General features: G+C 32.6%; 4 protein-coding genes and 2 long non-coding RNA genes across 7 annotated transcripts; 3 read left to right on the top strand and 3 right to left on the bottom strand.

Annotated features, from left to right (window-relative positions):
- The first annotated feature begins 1,050 nt into the window (after positions 1–1,050).
- Positions 1,051–3,062, top strand: LOC107922564 (magnesium-protoporphyrin IX monomethyl ester [oxidative] cyclase, chloroplastic). The gene is made up of 5 exons (XM_016852651.2): positions 1,051–1,800; positions 1,880–1,944; positions 2,036–2,363; positions 2,464–2,562; positions 2,674–3,062. Exons 1-5 carry the CDS (start codon positions 1,339–1,341, stop codon positions 2,935–2,937), a joined length of 1,218 nt encoding a protein of 405 aa, XP_016708140.1. The 5' UTR covers positions 1,051–1,338; the 3' UTR covers positions 2,938–3,062.
- A 2,031-nt stretch (positions 3,063–5,093) lies between these two features.
- Positions 5,094–6,022, bottom strand: LOC107921824 (uncharacterized). The gene has a single exon (XM_016851665.2). It carries the CDS (start codon positions 5,910–5,912, stop codon positions 5,295–5,297), a length of 618 nt encoding a protein of 205 aa, XP_016707154.1. The 5' UTR covers positions 5,913–6,022; the 3' UTR covers positions 5,094–5,294.
- Positions 6,023–10,277: 4,255 nt separating this feature from the next.
- On the bottom strand, positions 10,278–13,592 carry LOC121229486 (uncharacterized). Its single transcript, XR_005927266.1, has 3 exons — positions 13,414–13,592; positions 13,192–13,290; positions 10,278–10,553 (listed from the first exon to the last, which is right to left on the bottom strand). It is a non-coding gene; the product is annotated as an uncharacterized lncRNA (long non-coding RNA).
- A 515-nt stretch (positions 13,593–14,107) lies between these two features.
- On the top strand, positions 14,108–19,226 carry LOC107922650 (uncharacterized). 2 transcript variants are annotated; one of them, XR_005927264.1, is made up of 3 exons: positions 14,314–14,581; positions 17,711–18,655; positions 18,973–19,226. It is a non-coding gene; the product is annotated as an uncharacterized lncRNA (long non-coding RNA). The 2 variants fall into 2 exon arrangements; XR_001691395.2 differs by having other exon boundaries at positions 14,108–14,581; positions 17,711–19,226.
- A 2,618-nt stretch (positions 19,227–21,844) lies between these two features.
- LOC121229485 (uncharacterized) lies at positions 21,845–24,371 on the top strand. The gene is made up of 2 exons (XM_041113972.1): positions 21,845–23,583; positions 23,668–24,371. Exon 1 carries the CDS (start codon positions 21,948–21,950, stop codon positions 22,755–22,757), a length of 810 nt encoding a protein of 269 aa, XP_040969906.1. The 5' UTR covers positions 21,845–21,947; the 3' UTR covers positions 22,758–23,583; positions 23,668–24,371.
- A 253-nt stretch (positions 24,372–24,624) lies between these two features.
- On the bottom strand, positions 24,625–25,248 carry LOC121218174 (calcium-binding protein P-like). Its single transcript, XM_041094971.1, has one exon. It carries the CDS (start codon positions 25,246–25,248, stop codon positions 24,625–24,627), a length of 624 nt encoding a protein of 207 aa, XP_040950905.1.
- Positions 25,249–25,252: the final 4 nt, after the last annotated feature.

The raw sequence follows: 25,252 nt of genomic DNA, 5'->3' as shown, positions 1-25,252 counted from the left end.
TCAAGCTTATTGTTAAACCTGGTCCGTCATCAGTCATGAGAAAGCTGGAGGCATATTAAGGAATTAATGGTTGTGGCTGTTAGCAGTTAGTTTGTTTGTATAGTTAGCAGTTCGTTAGTCTGTTACTGATCAGTTGTTGTTATTCAACTATTAACTATGGCTTGTATATATATCGTTGGATATTGCTTTGTTAAATGATATATGGAAGAATTACTCATTCTTGTTTCCTAAAGTGTGTTTCTCATTAGAAATAAAAATCATATATCAAATTACAAATTGAATAAAAATTTATATATAAATTTGATATTTATCTCATTTAATTTAAATTAATTGTAATTTTTATATATGTTGGAGTAATTAGATCTATTTATTTATTTCAGAAATTAAGCTAACTTTGAAGTAAGGTTTGACTTTATACGAGTATTGTTGGGTGTTAAGATATTGAGTATTAAATATTTATTTTATTCTGGGCTTTGTTATGAATAGAGATTTAGGATTTAATAATTAAAATTTAATTTTAATTTATTCGATTAAAATTGAAAATCGATGGAATAAATTAATTAAGATTAAATTGATTTATTTAATGGGTTTAAGAATTTGGATAAACTATTAAAATAGTCACTTTTGTTTATCTCATGTTATATTTTAGTCACTTATGTTTGAAATATTACATTTTCATCACTTATGTTAGCGTATTGTAACATTTTAGTCAATTATCGTTAAAGGTGTAACGATAAGCTAACAAGACATGTTAAATCATTATTTTAAATAAAAATTTTAAGTTAAATTATATAATTGGTCCCTATATTTTTTCATTTAGAGCTAAAATTTAACCTAAAATTTTCGTTTAAAATGATGATTTAACGTGCCACATTAGTTTACCGTTATAGTGTTAATGAAAATTAACACTAATATTATAACATTATAACATAAGTGACTAAAACGTAACATTTCAAATATAAATAATCAAAATATAATCTAAAATAAAAAAGTAACTATTTTAATAGTTTAATCAAATAAATTTTACTCGCTCCTCGTTGCGAGAGTGGTGGGGATTGAGAAGAAGAGGAAGGATGGGGAGAGATATTTGGGTTATGGACTAAAATCAAGCGGCATGAAAGGTAGACCACAAATCCTTAGCCATACAGCCCATAATCAGAAACAAACAGAGTAATTAAGAACTGCTATAGGATATCACACGTGTCAGGTTTCGATTCACAGACACAGATTTCGTTGGATGAGATTCAATCAACTGTTAGTCCACTATAAAACAAAATAGCTTAACCCACTGTCCTCTGCTCTGTTTCTTCTGTCTCTACCACTGAAAACAAAGAAAAAATGGCAACGGAGATGGCCCTTGTGAAGCCTATCTCCAAATTCAGTACAAGCAGTCCAATTTTTAGCAACTCCCGATATGGGAAGTTCACCACCGTCAGAATGTCATCTACTTCCCAGTCAACAACAAAGGCCGCCGCGAAGGGTGGCAAGAAAGCTGCCAAAACCGCCATCAAAGAGACCCTTTTGACACCAAGGTTTTACACAACCGACTTTGATGAAATGGAGGCGCTTTTCAACACTGAGATTAACAAGAACCTTAACCAGTCCGAATTTGAGGCACTGCTGCAAGAGTTCAAGACTGATTACAATCAGACTCACTTTGTAAGGAACAAGGAGTTCAAAGAAGCTGCTGATAAGATTGATGGTCCTTTGAGACAAATCTTCGTTGAGTTCTTGGAGAGGTCTTGTACTGCTGAGTTCTCTGGTTTTCTCCTCTACAAAGAACTTGGAAGGAGGCTGAAGGTAATATTCATTTTAGTCTTTCACAACCCTCTTTTTCTCCCCTCATATTCATTTGTTTCCCTAATATTTGATACTACAGAAAACCAATCCAGTTGTGGCTGAGATTTTCTCTCTTATGTCAAGGGATGAAGCCAGGCATGCCGGGTAAGCACAGTCACAGTCATACTTTTCCCTTTATTTATGGCCAATCCATTAACAAAAAACCCAAATAAGTTTACCATTTGATTGACTACAGGTTTCTGAACAAGGGTTTATCCGATTTCAATTTGGCATTAGACCTTGGCTTCTTGACAAAAGCCAGGAAGTACACTTTTTTCAAGCCAAAGTTCATTTTCTATGCCACTTATTTATCTGAGAAAATTGGGTACTGGAGATACATTACAATCTACAGGCATCTCAAAGAAAACCCAGAGTACCAATGTTATCCTATTTTCAAGTATTTTGAGAACTGGTGCCAGGATGAAAACCGTCACGGTGATTTCTTCTCTGCATTGCTCAAGGCACAGCCTCAATTCCTTAATGATTGGAAGGCTAAGCTATGGTCTAGATTTTTCTGCCTCTCGGTAATCCATTTGTTTCCATATCATCTTTGATCGCGTACAGCTCTTTTGTTACTTATATCAATCCTACATAGCCTTCAAATTTAACAAATTTGTCCTGCAGGTGTATGTTACTATGTACCTCAACGACTGTCAGCGCACTGCTTTCTATGAGGGCATTGGACTCGACACCAAAGAATTTGACATGCATGTCATCATTGAGGTTAGATTCTGGTTCCACTGTCATTCTATAAGACCTTGGCATATAACATATGATGAACTCTAGAGTTTTGGTCATCATTTACTTGTTAATAATGAAATTTCTTGCATACAGACAAACCGCACAACAGCCAGGATTTTCCCTGCTGTGCTGGATGTGGAGAATCCAGAGTTCAAGAGAAGGTTGGACAAAATGGTTGAGATCAATGAACAGTTGCTTGCTGTTGGGGAGACCTCTGATATTCCATTGGTGAAGAACTTGAAGAGGATTCCATTAATTGCAGCATTGGCTTCAGAGCTCCTAGCTACGTATCTGATGCCGCCGATCGAATCTGGATCTGTTGATTTTGCTGAATTTGAACCACAACTTGTGTACTAGAATGTTTTTCTTTTTGTAGGATTTCCATTTTTTGATGTGGTATATTTCAGCTTTAGTCATGCTGCCTGTCAAGTTATATGATCTCAAGTTTTAGCAAATGAAACTGAAACAATTTTAATGCCGAATGACACCCTTATATTTGTTTTGTAAATGTCAAAGTTTATGCCATTTTGCATTAGCTTTCTCACTTGCATACTTTTTTTCCTTGGTTAATGTTGGGAATGGTATAGTCTATATAACCCATGAAGTTTCGCATCAAAAGATTTTTTAAATTGTTTATAAATTCCTATACATGATAATCTTATTTTTATATATATAAACATAAATATGAAGTGCTTTTCTAGTGAAATGATTAATCTTAGACTATGCTTGGTTTTATGCAAATGTGTTTATATCTTATCAATTTTTGAAATTGTTGGATCTTACACTTGGTTTTAGAAATCTTCTATATAAGTCGATTGAATCTTAGATCAATTAGCATGGACATTGTTGCTAATACAAGAGGACGATATTGTTGCTAATACAAGAGGACGTGGGTTCGAGTGCGTTGGAGCGTATTATCCTCCTATTTATAAGCTAAAGAGTGGTTATGGATAGTGCTAGACATTCTATCAAAAAGAGTAAATATGATTTGAACTTGTAATGAAATTAAAAGACGTATAATACTTCATTGGACGCTAGAATCACACCAAAAGATTGTCAAAAAGACTTTGGAAAGTCCAATCAAAGTTGGCACTATGGAATCTTACTAGATTTATTTCGAATTTTCAACATAACTTCAATATTAGTTTTTAACCATTTGGATATTCTCCACAGTTCTCAAACTCATGTATTGCACGATTAGTGGGCATCGTTCTAAACACAAGTATAAGTATTTATTTGGCCCTCACGTGCTCTTGCATAAGTTGCAACAAATATGTTAGATTTTGCAAGAGAAGTTTCAACAATTAAAAAAGTCGAGCCGTGCCCTATCAACCCTATCAGTGACATATGCGAGTATCAACTAGCTAACAACAATTGAGGCCTATTCAAATGAGCATCTATGCTCATGGTAATCAACATACAACACTTTGAAATTTTGATGCCCTTGCTTTGACCCAAACGAATTTTCATGAAGAAGTTGTCATGGTCAATATAGATGTATCACATGCTCTTAAGAGATAATCATTTTATTTGTAAATTAATATTTACAACAAATCAATTAATTTGACAAGTTTAAAAATAATCATCACAATGTAAAATGAAAAATAAATGATAATGCAATTTTAATATTTATATAAATTTTTATAACAATGATTTGAATTTAAGTTTTTTTTAGGAAGGTTAACATTTGATCAATAAATCACAGATAGGGGTTCATATTTATATAAATTTTCTCATAAATTTTAGTGGTGAGTGTAACGCGTCATTGACTTTACGAAAGTTTTGTATCTAGTTAAAGATCTCTTAGTATAGTCATATTAGCATTGACTATTTCAAAATTATATCGAGTCGGACAAAGAAAAATTCTTTTAATATCTATTTTTCCCATTCACAATATTCAAAATCAAGACCTTATTTAAAAAATATCAAACTCTTTACCATTCAATCAATTGAACTAATTTATTCATCAAAGTTAAAGCTAACTAGGATGTGACTTTGATTATGTCAATGGGTACCTTATGTCACAAGAGCTTCACGCCATGGCGATATACATGTGCCTTTCATCATATATGAGATTCATCAAGATCATCATTCCTTTTTTAGGATTTGGAGTAGGTTCAACAAAATGTTTTTCCTTTAGTTTGCCTTTCTTTGTGGGGCTTCATATCATTGTTTTGATTACATAAGAAGATCCCCCAATTGCTTTGACTTCGTAAAAAATTAGGTATAAAGGAATTAGAACAAGGAACATTATATGTCATTTAGACATTGAATCTAGTACACTTCCCATGACAAAATCAGTGAACTAATAATTAATTTCAGAAGTTCATGTTTCTTACACAAGTTGGTTGAAAAAGTTGGCTTAATTACATTGGTAGAAGTGTAACAACTCTATATATAACTTTAATAAATGATGAAGTTACTGATCCCAAATTAACCTAATATATTAATCAAAGTGGATAAGCATTCATCTACCAGCTGTCTCAATGAAAGTGATCATACAATTCTGGAAATTTGCACTGGATTTTTTTCTTCTATTCCAACAAAGGAGGGATTGTCATCACAAATTTAAGGGAAGAATAGGAGTAAGCACCCCACACTCTTATCATGTATACAATTCTCCAAACACAAAATATATAAGAGGTGAAAAGTTTTACTAGGATATAAAATTAACAAAAAAAAAAGGATTATTAGCTAATAATTAAGAAAACCCTTCACATGCTTCTAGCCAACATTTCCTGGAATCTCCTATAAGACTCTTGCTTCTCCAACCTGAACTTTTCATGGCAATTAGCTATAAACATTTCTGCTAGCTTATCAATCTCATTGATATCTATCTCAACAGTAGAATTACCATTACCCTTCTTTTCTTCTAGCCATTGAAGGTAACCTGAAAGCTCAGACTCCACAGTGTCCTCATCACATTGCTGATCAGTTGAAACCACTGAATTCCAGGTTGAATGAGTTGCTTCTAGAACTGGAGCTGGAACTGGTGTTACATGAGAAGAGCACCAATTATAGTGTAGCCTGAATGAACCAAAGAAAAGTTTCTTGTGCTTGTACTTCTTTCTTGTGGTCTTTGAGTTGGAAATCAAATATTGAATAGGCTTGCTTTGTTTACAAATTAGAATGAAAGTAGATTTTGCTTTGGAAAATGCTCGAATTAGACGACAAAACTGAGCATAGACAAGGGTGTGAATTAGAGTTTTGATTTTCATGGAGCCTAAGGTTGAAGATGGTGATTTCAATGAAAAGGCTTGAAGGGGGTGCAAGGTTTTTAGGCAAGAAGGACCAACCACCATTTTTATTGTATAAGGGGAATCCAGAACCATGTTCTCAAATGGAGTTTATAAAGGGTGTTGATTAGTAATTTACACTCAACTTTTGAGTTATTTAAAACACTGCCATCGACTTTGCAGATTTAGGAATACTCTTTGCCTACTTTTGCCTTTTTTCTATGGATTTTAGAATTTGATAAGACATTGTTTGGTTCCAGCAACCATATGTGATTGATAAGTAATCCTATATTCTCTTTCTTGAATACCCTTAGCCTGTGTTACAGTCTACTATTAAATTATATTGTGTTTAATTGCTGCTTAACATCAATCAGCTCAGTAATTTCTTTATCAATTTGCTTCATAAGCACATATATCTTGGAATCTTAGGCCATGGCCGGGAAATTTTTGGATTTTGGTAGCAAGCAAATCTCAAGGCTTTTCTTTTTTAATCCCTCACAAGACCCGCTTACATAGTTTGAAATTGTCACTTTTTTTCACTGTTTAAAAAGTGTAACTGGGGCCATTCGGGCATTAACCCAAGACTGGTAAAGTAACTTGGACGAGGTCTATCATCTATCGTAGGTTTTAGCATCTAAAAATCTTTAAAAACAGTGTACAAGAAACTCAACATCGGCTATGTTTAAGGCTTATTATCAGCCAAAATTACCACTCCAAGGAATAACATATTGGGTTATTTGTTTGCACTCAAACCTTGAAAGTATCATACTTACATGCATCTTATCCACTTTACAATTTGAGATTAGTCATGTTCACCAACTTGCGAGCACTTATTTAGCTATATTGGACAGTCTTGCTCTTATTGTTGTAGCTATAGGAAGTAAATTATGTATAATATTGGGGAGTTGTTGTAGACTTTGGGGAAAAACTAGATTGACTATATACAGTTGAAGATGATAGGGGTTTTGACTTTGCTAATAATTGAGAAACAAAATCCAAACTTGTCACTTTCTTCCAAGATCTTGAAAAGGAAAAGAAGAGCAATAGTGAGAGTTTGGTAGACTTAGAGGATGGGTTTGGATGGGCAATTGGGTGCAATATAGTATGTTTAGCTTATTTTTTGTTTTACGCTACAGTATATTATAATATCTAATCTCACCATCACTGTTATTTTTATATTAATTACATGTAAATATACCGCCCATCCAAACTTACTATTATTATGGTAAAAACAGCTTGATTGAGACCCATTATAGCAAATGAAGGTTAAATATAATGATTTTAAAAACAGATGTTACTGGGCTTGAATTCTACCATAAAATAAAAAAGTTAAAAGATTTACTTGGAATGTGATATCGATATTTTAGTGTTGGGTCCAAGTTAAATTAAAATAAAATAAAGTTAATTTATCTAAGTATTAAGATTATCAAACGTGATGAGTTGTAATATATTAATTGTAAGGGTGCATGACTTGATATTAAAATGATATTTAAGATTTGTTAAATATGAGTTTTCGTCTCTTGGAATTAAATAAAATAATATATTAGGACTAAAAATATACTTTTTAATGGTATTATTGATTATATATGAATGAATGAATAAATGGAATGAATTTTTATTTATTTATTTTGGTAAAGTAATATTTATTAATTAATAAAAAAATTATAGGAAAAGTTATTTTCCTCAATCCTTATTTATTTTTTTCTTTTTACTATGATCCGTAAATGCCTTGTAAATGAAAATTATTAGCTGAAGTGAACCATTAATATTTACAAAGAACCTCAAAAGTTAGTATCAACACATACATTAATGTACACATAATAATTAAAGAAAAAAAAGACATTTCAAGCAATGATCACCTTTGAAAAACTACTTTCTACGGTATGAAAAGGATGCACCTAATGCCGTTTGTGCATGCAAAAATGAAGAATGAGTTTCTATATCTGTTCAAGTATAATAAAAACAAGCTTATTATTGCTTGGAAAAGAAATTGCCTCTCTCAAGCTAATAGACTTACAGTGTTCTAATCTACCAAAACGGTCATTCCTTCCTATTTTATGCCATGTCGATTGCTTCTTATAAATATCTTGACAAAGTTCGATAAAATAAACAGAAATTTCCTTTGAGGAGGGATGAAAGATGCAAGGAAAATCCTTCTTTGACCAACAATGGATGATGATCCATCAGAGGTAGACTATGATGATCTTGAAACCTAGTTAACCAACAATGTGAAAACTAAAGCTTTTGAGCTTGAGCTTATATATGCAACACTCCAAGCCATAGCAACAAGGAATTCGTTATTAAGAAGCTGGTTGTGTTCCTTCGAAAGGTTGTTTCTTCTGCTCAAGCTGAGCTTGGCCAGATGATATTTAATGAAATTATTAAGCACGTAGAGACCAAGAATACAAGGCTGGCATCGCCTTTCTCCTCCCTCACATTCTAGATTCTTATGAAGCAAAGGTCGGAGAGAGTTGACATAGAAGAAGCCTATGCTTCCTAAATTGAAGTATTCTTTCAAGTGGCAGGAAAACATGTTGTAGTAGATTTTGAGGAGATAATTCCAAATGAAGATAGTGAGAGTTTTGGTTGCTAGCTAGGTGATTGCCGGTTCTTTTTAAAGAATTGTTTTTAAAAAAATTGAAGTTCTTTTTTGATGTCGATGAACTTGAAGTTTTTTTTTTTGGAGAATTTTTTTGATAATGATACTAATAATATTTCGATATGTACTTGGTGGTGAAATGTCGCCAATATATTACTTGATGATTCCTCATCTTTTTTGATATACTATTAAAGGTTTTGTCGAAAAATGTCGAAAGAAGAGATTGTTAGTGCTATATATAACTGAGAAAAATTGGTATAACTTGCCATACTTGATTGACATATTTTAATTAAATTGTTTTGGTTCCTTAATTAATATTTTTAATATAATCAAAGTTCCCTTAAATAGAAAATTTTATCTTCAAAGAGTTTTGATATCGAGAACATCTTTATCACCGTGTTGATTATCAGAAAATCTTTTTAAGTGACTATTTTAGTGGAATAAGTGAATTCAACAAGTCTTTTTACCCTTATACATTGACAACTCGGTTAGGTTATTTAAATGGATTGAAGAGTACGTTAATTGTTTAAATAGGAACTTTTTTTATTACTGTATAATTGTATCTAAATAAAATTGAATCAATCAATTTATACTATTTTTGAGAAGAAACGGTTTAGATTTAGTGAGTGAAATGAACTTAAATCTTAACTTGTAATTTTATCTAAAATACGGTATTAATAGCTGATTAGTTAAATTAATTGGATCTAAAGAAAAACTATATTATGGTGTGGTTGTATCAAAGTTAAATATTGAAAAAGTCATTTTTTCTGACAGACAAAAGATCATGTTTTCTTTAATTTCCATTGAAGGTGCTGGGATTTTAACAATTCATCAGTTCAAATCCTGTAATGTCAGGATCCATTGTTGAATGTGAGGAATCTAATCCACAAATAACAAAATGAGATGCCCATTGCCATGAGAAAGGCATCCTTTGGAACATTTCAACTAAGCTGTCACGTCAAACATAATCTTGGGCAAATAATCAAGATTTGTATCTCAAATAACAACAGATTTTCAAGATAAAAACTCCTCACAAAACATGAACAGCTAAACCCATATAAAAAACGATCACAAGTTCGTTAAACCAAGATCTGTCAATGAATTGTAAAGTTATTACAATATAAGATTTTGTATTTTTTTTTCTCTCCTGACATTACCAGGGATGTTTCAAGAGAATCTATGGAACACAGTGAAATAAAGCAAAGGGTTTTGCTTGGTGACAGGTGAGGGGAAAAAAAAAAACCAAACCAACTTTAATATGTTAGATAAAGATAAAATCAATGACATTGGAAGATTACAATGCATCATCTTTTCTTTATTTGATTCCCTCAGAATAACTTGTGGTAACCATAAAATGTCCCTTGTAATTCAACATTTCAACTTTCAACTTTCCACCCCCTGCCCTACCTTGTCTTGGTCCTCTTCTGTTTTCAGTTTTCTGTTCTGTTTGGTTTTGGATCAACACTGCCTTTAAAAGAAGCATGAAAATATGGGTAAAGAAGGTCTATAGTACGGAATTCATTTTTGGTCCATCTACATTTTTGTTAATTTTATGTGTGTCTGTCATCTTCTTTCCACCTCATGTACCTTAAAATCATTGCATTTAACTCGACTTTATTTCATAAGTATAGGTTAACTACAAGGGTTCGGGTTATCTTATAATTAGTTGACTGAATATGCCATATCCCTCACTTAAAAATGCTACTCCACCTAGTAAAATTAACAGATTTTTTCCCATTTTTTACAAAATCTAGGACCAACCTGCACTTCACACTATGGTACAAGGACATATATTAAAAGTAGGGAAAATTTGCTACCAACATGCCAAAATCTAGGCAGAAGCAATAGAACATCAAAGGAAAGAAAAGAAAATTGCAGAAATAGATTGGAAAAGAAAAAAAAAACAATAGAGCTAATCTCCAGCATTGACAGATTTTAAAACTATTCATCCTTTGTTTTCACTTTTGGTTGGTACATTTTAAAATCAGTGGGGGGCTTCAAACAACAGCAAGTCTTTGCCAGTTCCCAAAGATGCACTCAACTTTCAGCTTCTGCAACCTGCAGTGATTGTCATCTCTTCCTCACTTTATCAGTCTTCTGACACTTGCACTTTCACTAGTGCCATGGATTTCTGGTAACTGTTTTTATTTCAAACGAGGTCGATTTCTATGAATAAAAAAACTAGTTATAAATATTAAAATTCTAATAATTTTAATTAAGTTTTGGGCTTGAATGAGAGATTTTAGTGCCCTTTTCTTAGTTTCAATAATGGTACTTTAAACCACAAGTTTTTCATCCGAATTTAAATTTTAGAAACCACATCATTAAGAGAAGTAGTAATGAAATCTGAACATAAACAATAAATAAAAAAAACTTTTTCCTGTACTATGACCCAATGGGGCCCGGAATATCATGCCAATATCTTTTACTTTTCTCTGTTCTTTTCTTTATGCAAAGTTTTATTCTAACCTCTTAAGATTAAAAACATGAAACTTCTTTATGCAAAGTTAATATGATTTCGGAATAACATACATTAAATTAAAGAAAGCTTTATATATATATATAGATATATATATAAATCTTATTTCTACTCGTAATTCCATTCAACTCTTAATAATTTCATATGCTTGATTCTTTAGAATATATAATTACGAAATATTATAGTTTACTCACTTTCGAGTAACATGATTAGATGGCAAACGATGACTATAAGTCTAAAATAGATGTTAGTTAAATCTAAAATTAGTTAAATTGATTTATACATATGATATCAATCTTTGAAATATTTTTTTTCTATTTCCGGAATAAAACATCTTTTGTAACAAATATATGTACATGCAAATGCACATATATATATATACATACATGTTACACATATATAATCCAAGGGGTACAAAAATTCTGGCCCCCCAAAAAGAAAGGGTCCAAAATTATTATATATAATAGATTGCTCCCATGCCATTTTTACAGGTGCAGAAAAGTTAATTATTTCTTTAAACCTTCATCAATATACTTTGAAATTATGTTTGAAATTTAAACAAAAGGGAAATCGATCGGATTCTTGTGGGAAAATACCCAGAAAGATGACACTTCTTTTAATAATTTTTTTAAAGTAACATCTCTTATTAATTTGGAAATGCTTATTCCATTGAGAATAAACACTAACAAAAATCTAACCGGTTACATCAATAATAGGGCTAATGGTACTTACGGGTTGCAAAGTGATAACGATAATCATTCAAAATACAATACGTGAAGTGCAAATGATATTCTCAGATGTAAAATGTAACATACACAATACATATGTCATAATTATGCAGTATTATTATCTATATATTATGACATGTCATTTATACCTAACTAGTTTCACACTTAATTTACAAAGGCTATAATCAATGTTCTTTATTCGTACAAAATTATAATCACATAATAAGCTATTAACATCGCTAAAATGAAGTTAACCATACCTTTAACTCACTATTTAACATGTTTATGATCACTATAAAGCCATGCTTGTTTGCTATCTCTTCAATCAAACAACAATAACACCATTATATAAATTCACTTTACATATATATATAAATTCTATATTCAAGATAGTTCAGAAGTTCTTTAGTTCATCATTTAATAATTCTTTTCGCATCCTTATTCATCAATCACATAATTTTAAAAGCTCTTTTGAACAACTATTAAGCTCTTTAAACAGTACTCTCTTCTTCATGTAGATATCACATCTTATCAATTTATTCCATACTAAAGTTAAGGGTTAATGGTAAGTACTCCAACTTTTTTTTAAAAAAAATCAATTAAATCCCTTTAAATTTTTTGCACCCAATTGAACTTTTGAACTAAAAAAACTGGCCGATAAGCCCTTTGACTAATGTTGACCATTAGAAATAAGTACACAATGAATCTAAATAAATTTTTGTACAAATTCATTTGAATTTGGACACCATTTTATCCAAATACAATCTGAAATTATAAAAAAATAAAAATTATTATAAATTAATTAAAAAATAATATTTTATAAAATTTATAAAAATAGTTTATTTTTTTATATTTTAAATCTGAAAACAAGCATCACCAACTTATACCATAAAATCAAGATTAATAATTTTTTTGTTATATTTTTACCCCTCATTTTTCAATTTGAGCAAGTTATATTAGTCAAATAATTTGATCAAAATGAGAAAATTATTTTTTTTCAAATTTTTTATGGTTTTTAATAAATTATTTCTATAAATTTTATAAAAAAATTAAAATTTTTAACCAATATCTAATATATTTTATAAATTTTAATAATTTTATAAAAAAATTATGTTTCTTTTATAATTATAGAATGAATCTAGACAAATGGGTGTCTTAATCAAATGAACCTTCTGGACAATAGATTTATTGTGTACTTATTTTTAAAATCTTTTTATCTTTTTATTTTTTGTTGATGTGATAATGTCAAGTCAACAATCAATGCTAACATGGCATTTGTTAACAGTTACGTCAACAAATCGATGTTAACATGGCGTATGTTAACAGCCATGTTAACATGGCGTATGTTAACAGCCATGTTAACATTGCCATTAAATATTAGCGGACAACGTTAATCAAAAGGTCTATTTAACTAGTTTAGTTAGTTAAGGGTTCAATTGAAAGAGCATACTTGATTTTTAAAAAAATCCACTACTTATTTTACCATTAAGCCTAAAGTTAACTATTACCTCACATTTTAGCCACATTAATAATCAATAATAAACACACTAGAAATCATGGAGCGCTAACCTTGATTAAGCTTCCAAAATACCAATTCCCACCTTTCAAGCTATCAATCTACCACTTTAGTCTTTCCTTTACTTGCTCCTTCTCCAAGAGTTTCCTTAGCTTCAAAATATACACATATACAACATTAAGACCTTAATCACTATAAGACAACACAATGACAAATTCCAAATTCCAAATTTTCAATTCAAGGTTTATGAATGTATGAATGGCACAACTTCTTACCTTTCTCCTTCCAAGACCCCACCTTGACGACAATCAAGACTCCAAATTAACCTCTCTTGACATGGGTAATAAAGCTACTTAAACTTAGCATCATCCTTTTAATCAAAATAACACTGAAATTCATAAGAATGAAGAGATGGACTTAGTTTGGCTAGGTTCTCCCTTCTTTTCCTCTATTTCCTTAGTCTTAGCCGAATAAAGATGGTGAGAAAATGTCTTAAGGAAGGTTCTAAATATTTCCTTAGTGGTTTCTCATCACATTCCACTAACATAAACCATGTACAAGATTCATTCAAGCTTAAATTTGGTGGAGATTAACGGTCTAGATGGAGTTCCTCCAATAATGGCTTACCCATGGTCTTATTACAACTTTAGTCCTTGGAAAAATCTTAATATTAGTCCTCTTCATTCCACTTTAATGAAAATTCTCTATATCTCACATTCATACCTTATGCTTTAAACTTTTTACAAGTTAGTCTATATCCCGATTCAATATTTCATGTTTAAATTCGATTAACGATATTTATCAGTGTCTAATTTAATCTGACAATATAATATGAATAATGAAATGCATGTTCTTGGGAATTTAATTAATTATATCCTAAAATGGTGAAAATTATAAATGTCAAAAATTTTGAGGCATTACAGTGACAATTATGTTCTTTACCAAGAACAACAAAAGTGAAAGTGCAAGTAAAAACATCAACTTTAAGTACTTATCCTTCGAAATGCTCATTGAAACACATATACAAAATTGATGATTGTTGATCCTCTAAAAAAGACATGCCATCAAACTTGTTCAGGATTACGTGGTTGAAATGAAACTATCCCTACAACTGTCACTAATGTTTTATTTAGTTTTTTTTCTCAATTTGGTTTAAAATTCAAAATTCGTTCTAAAAGGTGAGAATTTAGGTAAAAATATAACCTCAAAAAAATAGAGAAACTAGCATGGCTTAACGGGCTACCCTTTTCTTTCCCTGATATCCTCAACCGGCCCTCCCAATAATCCCTAATATTAACACCTTTAAATCCCTTCTCCACTCCAACACCCACCGGCCACCACCATCGTCGTTAACCACTCCGATCACCACCGATCCACCACACACCCACTGGTTCATCATCGTTCACCAATCACCACTATGGCTTCTTGACTAAGAAACCGAAGGTAACAACCCTTATGGCGATTGATATAGCTTGAAGCCTTAGGTCTCTTTAAGTCCATTCTCAGTCACAAACATTTCCACCATTTTTGAACTTTTTTCTTTCAACTCTCTTAATTTTTTTTTTAAAGCTCTGCCTTTGATTTATAGGAGGAGAATCTAAAAAAAAAAAGGGGGTTCTCTTTTCCCTCCTAAAAATTGAACTAAAAAGATGAAATCTTGTGTTAGTTGCAATTGTTTAATGTTTATGCTTGAGATATATATACCCACAGAGATAGAAACTATTCACCTTGATTTTTGCCCATAAATATGGATTCACCAGCCATGGATTTCGTCTCTAAGCTTCCCCTTTAGTGCCTACTGATACTCTCTCCACTATAGTTGCGATTTCTAAGTGGGAGTTTCAGATGTATTATCTTATCTTCAGATCTAATTTGTTTATGGGTTGTTCTGATTTGAATTTTATTATGCTCTAAAACAATTAAGTTCTTTTAATGTATCTTTCTGTTGTTATGATTTTCGGGATTGATTACCTTTTGTGGGTATCTCTTGGATTTTTTCATCTTTCCCTATGAAATTCTAGAAAAATTGTTTTATTTTTGTTTGGGATTAACTCCTTTCTAGAGTGTATTGTTTGTTGCATCCTTCAACAATTCTATGAAGCCATATTATGGCTTTTGTTATTTAAGAATTCTAATTCTTGAATATTATTGGTTTTTCTTGAATCAAAATCTAAGTTAATTTTTCGGGCTGAGTAAAAATTTTGATAGGACTTATCATGATACCTCTGTTTTAACTATATACATTTACTATCATGACTAGTTTAAATATATTCTGCTACTTAAATATATGATGTATAAAAATATTAATAAAGATAGTGATAAATACTAAAATTATATATTAATTATAGTTTAATATGTAATTATATATATAAATAATTATATTTATCCAATATAAAAATAAATTAATGGATTTATTTCTTTAAATGTATATGATTAAATCAAAATTAAATTATTAAGTATACATTTGAACCACAATTAAAGTTTCACGTACATAATTATACTAAATTAAAATTTATATATACAATTATATATTATACCAAAGTTAATGTATAATTTTAATATTTATCTCTTTTTAATATTTATCTCTTAAAGATATTGTTATAAAGTTCAGACAAAGTGAAAGAATGTTAGAATATTTATTTATTAAATAAAAAATTTTAACATATACAAGTGATGCTTAATTTTATAATACAAATTAAATAGTTTTATATATTTATAGTAATTACCATTAAGTAAAAGTTTTGACTTGGGTAAGTATCATATTTTACTGAGATTAAATACAATGAGAGGGAGAGTTTGATGGTAGTTACTAGACTTGATCATAGGTTGGCTCACCTGTTCAAAAAGTGAGAGAGTGGGTAAAAATAGAGGTTCAAAAAATGAGTTTAGACAAAAATCATATTTTTTAAATGGACCGAGTCTTGGGAATTTTTTTTATCCGAGCTTGGTCCAAATTACATGCCTATACTATTTTTAAAAATTTTTTAATTTGTTGGGAAACATTAATTTTAATTTTTCAATGTATTTGATGAATTATAATTTTTAAATTTATTTTTATATAAAAAATTTATTAAGGTCGGGTCAGATCAGGCTCAAGTTTAACATTTTTAATATGGGTCGGGTTTCAAGAAAATTTTAGGCCAAATTTTCGACTAAAACCTAAAAAGCGGATTTAAAATTATGTATCAACCCGACCCATAATCAGGTCTAGTAACTACCCTACCTTATGTCTTTTACTTTCTCAAAATTCTTTTTACCTATATTAGCGGAGAGTTTTTCATAAGCCTTATTAGATACAATCCATCAATCAATTTCATCTATATGGTAGTTATGATTTATGGGTAGCTCTTTGAGTATATAGGTTGAACATCAATTAAGTGCTATGGATAGAGGTTAAATTATTATTTTATTTATTTCTGATTTTGAGATTTTCATTGTTTAAAATAATTATTTTATTTTGGAATCTAGGATGTAAATTCCAGTTGTTAGACCCTTTTTCTTCCAAGCAACAGGTTGGCTCATATTTCTCACATTTTTAGATGGAATGTGAAGTTTACGAAACAAAATAAATTAAAATCTCCGTTAAAACATTCTTTGCTGGAGGTATAGGTAAGGTAGTCCAACATTGCCACCAAATTGGCATCCAAGCAGTCCTATCACTTGTATTTCCCTTCGTCCTTTTAATTATATAATTAAACCCCGCTTTGATTTCTCCTTCTCCTTTTCTTTTTTCCTTTAATTATGAACCACTGCCACTAGGATTATCAACAGGAAAAACTCATTACAATAGAAAAGTATTATCATGAGAATTGTTCTCCCATGAAGCATGGAAATCATGCTATATATGGATAAATTGCCATCTAAATGTAGTCTCCCAAAAATAAAACATTTTTCATATCATTTTCTTGTTGGAATTTGTGGCTTTCATGATTATTTATTTAAATATATTGACCAAAGTTATGTATTTTTTATGTTGAAAGTAAAATTAAAATACATATATTAAAATTTTGCAGGTCTATTAATCGAATTATGTATCCTTAATGATTAACGTATAGTTAACGTTAATCTTCCTAATTTAATTGTATCACATTAAAATGATTCATATAATTGTACATTTATATATAAGAGGAGGAAGAATAAGGCATGTGTATTGACACCATAATGAGTTGTTTCTTATAAAAGTACTATATATAGAGCCTTTGATCCGTTTCTCTACTCAGCCAAATTTGAGAGTTTTCCCAATACTTAAAATCAAACATCAAAGTGAATAAGGAGATAAGAGATCATGCGTGAATCATAATATAAATCAAGTTTCTGTTGAAACAAATAGTTAGTTTGTTAGTTCCAATTAGTTAGAGTTAGTTAGCAGATGACAATTTTTTCTTTTTCTTGGATGATAGTTTGATAAACTGTATATATTTTTGTAAATCATTTTGTAAGATATATGAATCAAAAATCAAATGAATTTTTTAGGTTTCTCAATTTTTAACATGGTATCAGAGCAAGTTTTTTCCTTCAGATTTCCTAATCAGATTCCCTCAATTGTGTTTTTTTTCATTGAGTTCAATTAAGGTTTCAGGCGTGAAGCATGGAAGGCATCGTTGATTTCAATCATCCATTGTTTCTGCACCCCTTAGATACGCCAAGAGTGCATCTGGTCTCTCATTAGCTTGTGCATTTGAAAAACTATATATATGGAGCAAATCGATGCGGATTGCCCTTCTTGTAAAAAAACAAGCTGGGATTCATTGATGAAACTATCACAAAGACGATTATGAGCTGGCATTGCATCCACAATGGAAGAGATGCAATGCAATCGTGTTATCCTAGATACTCAACACCGTGAATCAAGAACTTTCGGTTGGGATTGTGTTTGCTTCCAGTGTGGCGTTAGCGTGGCAAGATTTGAAGGAACGCTTTGACAAAGTTAATGGGTCAAGGATTTTCTTCCTTCTCGATCGATTGCAACTCTTAACCAAGGTAAGTCTACTGTTTCTATTTACTTCACACGTCTCAAAATTTTATGGGATGAGTATAGTGTTTTGGTCCCGTTTGCATCATGCGGTTGTGAGGTTTCTCAATTGAATCATGCACATCTGGTTCAGTAGAGTCAGATTTTGCTTATGCAACCACTTCCTTCAGTAAATCAAGCATATTCGATGATAGTACAAGAGGAAGCACACGTGTTCACTTGTCTGGAGTTCCTATTGTGGAGACGACTACAATGTTTTCAAATGCCTTTAGAAGTTTAGATCACTACCGATATAATGGGGTTTGTGACTACTACAAAATTAAGGGCCATCGTCATGATAATTACTACAAACTGATTAGTTTCCCCTCAGATTTTAAGTTCACAAAGAAGAAAATTCCACAAGCAGTTATGGCCATCAATTCAGAGGTAACTGATCAGTCAACTTCTGACCTTGGTTCATCGGTTACTTCTATTGCCTTGTCTTTACCAAATTATGAGTCTCATCAACAAGGCTCCTTTGAAGGGTTCCATTGTGAATCTTGCAAGTACGATTTCTAGATGTTTACCTGCTACTAATGGATCTCTTTGTTGGATTTTGGATACAAGGGCTATAGGTCATATCTTATCTGATTTTGAGAGTTTGTTATTTCTTGTTTCATGTGCTACACCTTGTTATGTTCATCTACAAAATGGTAAAACATATACTATTACCTATATAGGTTCTTATAGGTTGACCCATGATCACCTCATTACGAATTTCTTACTTGTTCTGAATTTTTCTCACAATCTGCTTTCAGTGTCTAAACTTTCCAAAGAACTTAATTGTTCCATCGTGTTTTATCTTGACTTTTGTCTCTTACAGGATCTCTCAAATGACATGATTAAGAGGATTGGTAGAGAGTCTAGAGGGCTGTATCTTTTTGAGTCAGTTAAAGGAGTTTCTAATTTGTTATCTTCAGTTCAATGTAGTGTTTTTCCTTTTTCTAATGTTGTTTCTCATGATGATTCAATATCTGCTGATTAGCAATCTACTGTTTTGCACAAAAATACTCATGTATGGCATGCTTGTTTAGGACATGCTTCTATTACTATAATGCAAAAGTTACCTGTTTTTAATTCTTACAAATTTGATTCTGATACTATGCATAATTGTAGTATATGTCCTTTAGCCAAACAGAATAGATTACTTTTTCCTCTTATTCATTCAAGGTCTGACATACCTTTTGAATTCATTCATGTTGATCTTTGGGGTCTCTATCGTGTTTCAACACATAGTGGACTAGGATCTTTCTTATTATTGTAGATGATTGTACACGCATGACTTGGATTTATCTCTTGAGGGTTAAGAGTGACACAATTTTGTTTCTTAGACATTTCTTCTCCTTTGTTAAAACCCAGTTTTCTGTCTTAGATAAGAATATCCATAATGATAATGGAACTGGATTTTTCAATATGGAATGTTCAACTCTTTTTTCCTCTCTTGGTATAGTGCATCAAAGTTCATGTGTTCATATACCTCAACAAAATGTGGTGGCTGAACGTAAACATAGATACATTCTAGAAATAGCCCGAGCCATTCATTTTCAATCCAAAGTACCTCTTAAATTTTGGGGTAAGTATGTCACCACTGCTTGTTACCTCATCAATAGAGTGCCAAGGGAAGACTCTTTATGAGTGTCTCTATAAAAAAACCTCATAGTCTAGCTCATCTTATGATTTTTTTGATGTCTTTGTTATGCTACACAGTCTAATTATCATGATAAGCTTTCCTCAAAAGTAGTTCCTTATGTGCTTATGGGATACTCTACTAATAGAAAGGTTATATCTTGTTCAATCTTGAAACATATAAATTTTTTGTTAACATGGATGTGATCTTTCATGAGCATTCTTTTCCTTTTCACCTTTCCTTAGTTAAATCTTCTCATTCTTTTCCTTCTTCAGTTCCCTTCTCTAATTCAGAATTTCATGTTTTAAATCCATCACAGCCTACTATTTCTACCCCACACTCACCACAGATGTTTTCACTACAACCTATTATTTCAAGCTCTACACCCTCAATTGTAACAGCCCGATTTAGGGCCTAGTCGAAATAGTGGTCTCGGGACCACAAATTTGAAGTTAAAAAAATTATTTTATTATTTTTATGAGGCTATAGTATGATTTTATTAGTGCATCAAAAATTTGGTGAGCTAATTTTAATGTTTTCTATCTCAATTTCGAAAAAGGACTAAATCGCATAAAAGGTAAAAGTTACATTTTAGTACCCAAATGAGTTAAATAGCTAAAGAACTTAGATTGAGGGATTTTAAAGGGCAATTACACCCTTTTTATTAGTGTTGGCCGGCCATGTGATGGGTTTTAAGCAAATAGTCAAAGTATTAGGTGGATGATGTCATGATTTGGTGAAAAATAATGCCTAAAAGCCTAGCTATCATTTCTTTCTTCTCCATCTCTTTTCTCCACCGAAAATATCAGCAACAATGGAGTTTTGAAGGCTGAAAATTGGGATTTTTACTAAAATAATATGAAAAAAAAAACCAAAATGGGATGTCTTTAACATTATATACGAAAATGGGTCATTGCAAGTGATGGAGGGTGGTGCATAGGCGGCACCACCCTCAAATCTAAATATAACTGACAGTTTTGCAGGTAAAAAAAAAGAATAGGATGAAAAAAAAATAATAAAATAGGGGTGAAGGGTACCCCACAGGCGGCACCGGTGGTGCCTTTCTCACAGCCTTGACCCCCTCTAGTATATATTCACCCTCCCCCTCCATTCGACTACCAGATTGGAAAAAAAAATTTACAGAAGAAGAAGATAGAAAGAAAGAAAGGAGAAGAAGAAAAAAAAAGAAAAGGTAATTTATTTGTTGTTATTTTTTAAATAAAATAGATTATGATAAGAAAAAATTTATTTTGTTAGTATTATATAGTTTGTTTAGTGTTACTTTTATGTTTTGTTTTAAAATTTATTTTGTTTATTGTGAAATGTTAGTAAGTTTTGTGTTTAGCATTAATTATGTGTTTATTATGAATTTTATGTTTTAAATTTTTTAAATATATTTGAAAGTTTTTATGTTAGTAAAACTATTAAAAAGTAATTGTTAATTAGTGATAACAACTAAAAATATTTTTGTTATACATATTGTTAGAAATGGCAACATATTTGGTATTGCCTGATGAGATAATAAGTTTAGCACGAACTTTGGAAGGCATCAGTACCACGAACCTATTGGAATCTAGTTATAAACTTCGTGAAGTTTATAATATTTTGTGGAGCAAGGAAAATAGCGAGACAAAGTATAGGTTCACGAAAGTTAATTGGGAAGCAAAATGTGTTTGACAAACCATGGATGGATAAATTAGTTGTTAGGAAATTACCAAGAGAACTTTATATTCAATAACAATTATAAAGATTGAAGAGGCAGAAGATCCCGAGGAATTTCCAAATTGGATTGTAGAAGATGAATATGAGGAGAATCAAGAATTTCTAAATTGGATTGTAGAGAATTTCCCAGATGAAGATATGGGATCGGAGATGGAAGAAAATGTAGAACTCAATATAAGTGGTTAAATGTAAAAATAAATGTTGTTCATGTACAAAATTAGAACTGAAAAAGTATGGGCTTATGAATGAAAAAAATTGCATATTGATTAATTAATTTTGTATTTAAGTAATTTATTTATTGTTCGAAATTATTTTGAGAAATTTTGTTTATTTTTTTAACAGATTGAGTATTGAAGATGGATAATTAGTTTTTCGTATGCGTTTATTTCGATGGAATCATCTTAACAACAACCGTTGGATGCATATTTGAATGTCGGCAACAAATAGCAATGAGATTTAATATAAATGTCTCATTGGATGATATGAAGGGAAGAATTAACGCAAAAATTGTTAGACGTTGTGGGAGAAGGATCTCAAACCTTTTCTACAAGTTTCCAGTTTCGACAGATCTTATCAAATTCACCGAAATGGAACTTGTAGACGACGAAGACGTGGAGACAATGATAGCTCTTTACTGTGAGAATGGGAGTGACAAAAATTTACCGATTCACTTATTTGCTGAGTTAGCCGATATGGAGCAGAATGAAGATCTCACTGCATATGGTGAAGAACATGCAACAGAAGAACCGTGCGTGGTGGCTCCAATATCGTACGTTGATAGTGAATCGACTATACGTGGGATCGATATTGATCTTAATGTTACACCCAATATTGACGTGGTTGGTGATGATGGATACGATAATAGTGATCATTGTGAGGAAGAGGTCGATAGTAATAGTGATCCCGATGTGGACGATGTCGCCGATGATATTGACGATGAAGATGTGAATGAGGATGGAAACATTAACGCGTCTTCAGTGGGGAACCAGATGCGACGTATTGTGATACATAATAACCCTGGGCCACACATGTCGCTCATAGACCCCGACGCAGCGCATGAAGCTGAGTTCCCAGAGTACCCTGAAATACTTCTTGCTCACCGATTGGCCGTAAATTCTGATCATGAGGAGTTATTGGTAGGCCAGAGATTCGAAAGCAAAGAAGAGTGTGTATTTGCTATTAAGCGGTATAGCATGAATATATCAGTGGATTACAAAGTTGCAGTGTCTAAACCGACATTATATATTGGAAAGTGTTAGAAGTCGGTGGAAGGCTGTAATTGGCGTGTACGAGCTGCATTTATTCAAAAATCGCAGATGTGGGAGATACGCAAATTTGTTGGGCCTCACACGTGCACATCAATACGTATGACTGAAGACCATGGAAAACTTGATTCCAAAACTATCTGTACGTTTATCATGCCAATGGTGAAGGACATGCCGTCCATTAAAGTTTCAGTACTGATTGCCGAAATGCAGGCACGGTTTCAGTATCGAGTATCATATCGAAAGGCGTGGATAGCTAAACAAATGGCAATTGAGCAATTGTATGGGGATTTCGATGCATCGTATAACGAGTTACAGGGATGGATAGCTGCTATGCGGGAGTACGTACCCGAGACTATCATTGAGTTACAGACACGACCTTATTACGGCCCGGATGACCAATTACAGCCAGAAAAAAGAATTTTTCATCGGATATTCTGGACGTTTGATCCATGTGTGCGCGCATTTCCCAACTGCAAGCCGTTTGTGCAAGTAGATGGGACGTGGCTATATGGAAAATATACACAGATCTTACTTCTTGCGGTTGCTCAAGACGGCAACAGAAACGTGCTCCCGATAACATTTGCCATCGTAGATAAGGAGAACATAGAATCGTGAGAATTCTTCCTTACCAACTTGCGGAGGTATGTTATTAGCAACGATAATATTTGCATCATCTCCGACAGAGGGAAAGGATTAATTGTCGCCATTAGGCGTTCCGGTGTAGCATGGAGATCTGTTTACTGTATCCGGCACATCGCGGCTAACTTTTATCGAGACTATAAGAATGCAGACTGGAAGAGACAAGTTGTGAAAATGGGTAAATAATTACCTTATCTTTTCAACATATGTTTTAATGATTTAGGCCAATACTGTAACTTATCTTTCCTTAATACATATACAGCGCACGAGCTGGAGCCACATATTTTTCGCCAAAGAATGGCTTGACTTGAAAATGACATGGAGGGTCAAACAAATACATCTTTCCAACAATGGTTGGGTACTATGGAGTCATGGCAATGGGCTCAAAATTTTGATGAGGGCTTTCGTTATGGTCAAATGACCACAAACTTAGTGGAGGGGGTCAACACTGTGTTGTTGAAAACACGACATCTTCCAATTTCATCTGTCTTTTCGGTTACATTTTACAGATTGGCAACCTTGATGCCAAGAATGGGTCAGCAACAAGTCAACCAGATAGAGGCGGGATACGTGTTTGTCGAAGATGTCAGGGATGCAATGGTTGTAAACCGTCGGATGGCGAGGTCGATGAATGTAGAAATATATTCACGACGCCATGAAACATTTCGTGTTACAGAGACCATCGGTCGTCGACCCGGTATACCACCTAGGTCCTATAGAGTTGATCTCCGTAATAGACGGTGTGATTGCAGGAGGTTCCAAACACTTCATTATCCAGAGGGCTACGTAGGAATCCGAGAGGTCATCCGCAATCATCCATAATTCGTAATGAGATGGACATTAGGGAGAAATCCGATGGTAAGCGTTGTGGATTATGCAGGTTAGCTGGACATAATCGGAGTAAATGCCCGCAGCGAAACTATCATATTGGACAATTGTCACGATCGGGTAGGAATTGAGCCTATGTTGTAATGTATTTAATTTATATAAAAAAAATTATATTGCAAAGTTTGTTCCAATTAGATTAATGTTGTAATGTAATTAATTTATATTACAATGCTAAGTTTGTTAAGTTTTAGTGTTTTAATATTCAAAATGTCTGAATTAATCCAATTTACGTTATGGTCAAATTTTGTTACAATTTTCAAAGTTCCAATTAATCTAATTAAATATATAGAAAGAAATACAAACTTTTTTAATATCAAAACCCAATAAACCCCTAAAGTTGATGGTTAGATGGTGTGGTCCTAGGGGTATACCTATTCGGAGGTCGACGTTCACGTTGTGGGTGATCACGAAAACCAACATCCTCTTCAGTCGCAGGTGAGGGTGTCTGATACATGGAAGAAAAATCATATGGCTCGAATGGCATCGATGAACTTGAGCTGGGAGGAGTGCCATGCTGCAGCGGATACATCCCAAGAGGAGTGGAGTACTGCGGTGGATATGGGCCGAGGCTAGTGCTGTACTGAGGGGGATACAGGCCGAGAGAAGTGCTGTGCTGCGATGGAGACGACCCAAAGATATCAAACCCGTAATGGTATCCACCCCCTGACGAGCCCGGGAAATAGTCGTTGTCTGGAAAATCTGGATGATAAGAAGTATCAGCAGAATGTGAATGCAATTGCTCAGACTCGGCCTCAGGCTGTGCCTCGGGCTCCACCTCTCGCTCGGGCTCTATATCAGCCACTGGCTCGTATGCCCCATGTCGCTGCACGTGCGGGGGGACTACAGTCGATTGGGCACCAAGTAAATATGGCTTTCCCATACTAAAGTACCATTGCATGTACTCTGGCGATGGTTGCAAATCAGAAGACATATCCATCCGAGGTCTTCGACCCATCCGA

The sequence above is a fragment of the Gossypium hirsutum genome, chromosome A01 (genome assembly GCF_007990345.1).
Source record: "Gossypium hirsutum isolate 1008001.06 chromosome A01, Gossypium_hirsutum_v2.1, whole genome shotgun sequence".
NCBI lineage: Eukaryota > Viridiplantae > Streptophyta > Magnoliopsida > Malvales > Malvaceae > Gossypium > Gossypium hirsutum.
Note: the sequence above shows the minus strand (reverse complement) of the source record. Positions and strands in the feature narration are given on the sequence as shown.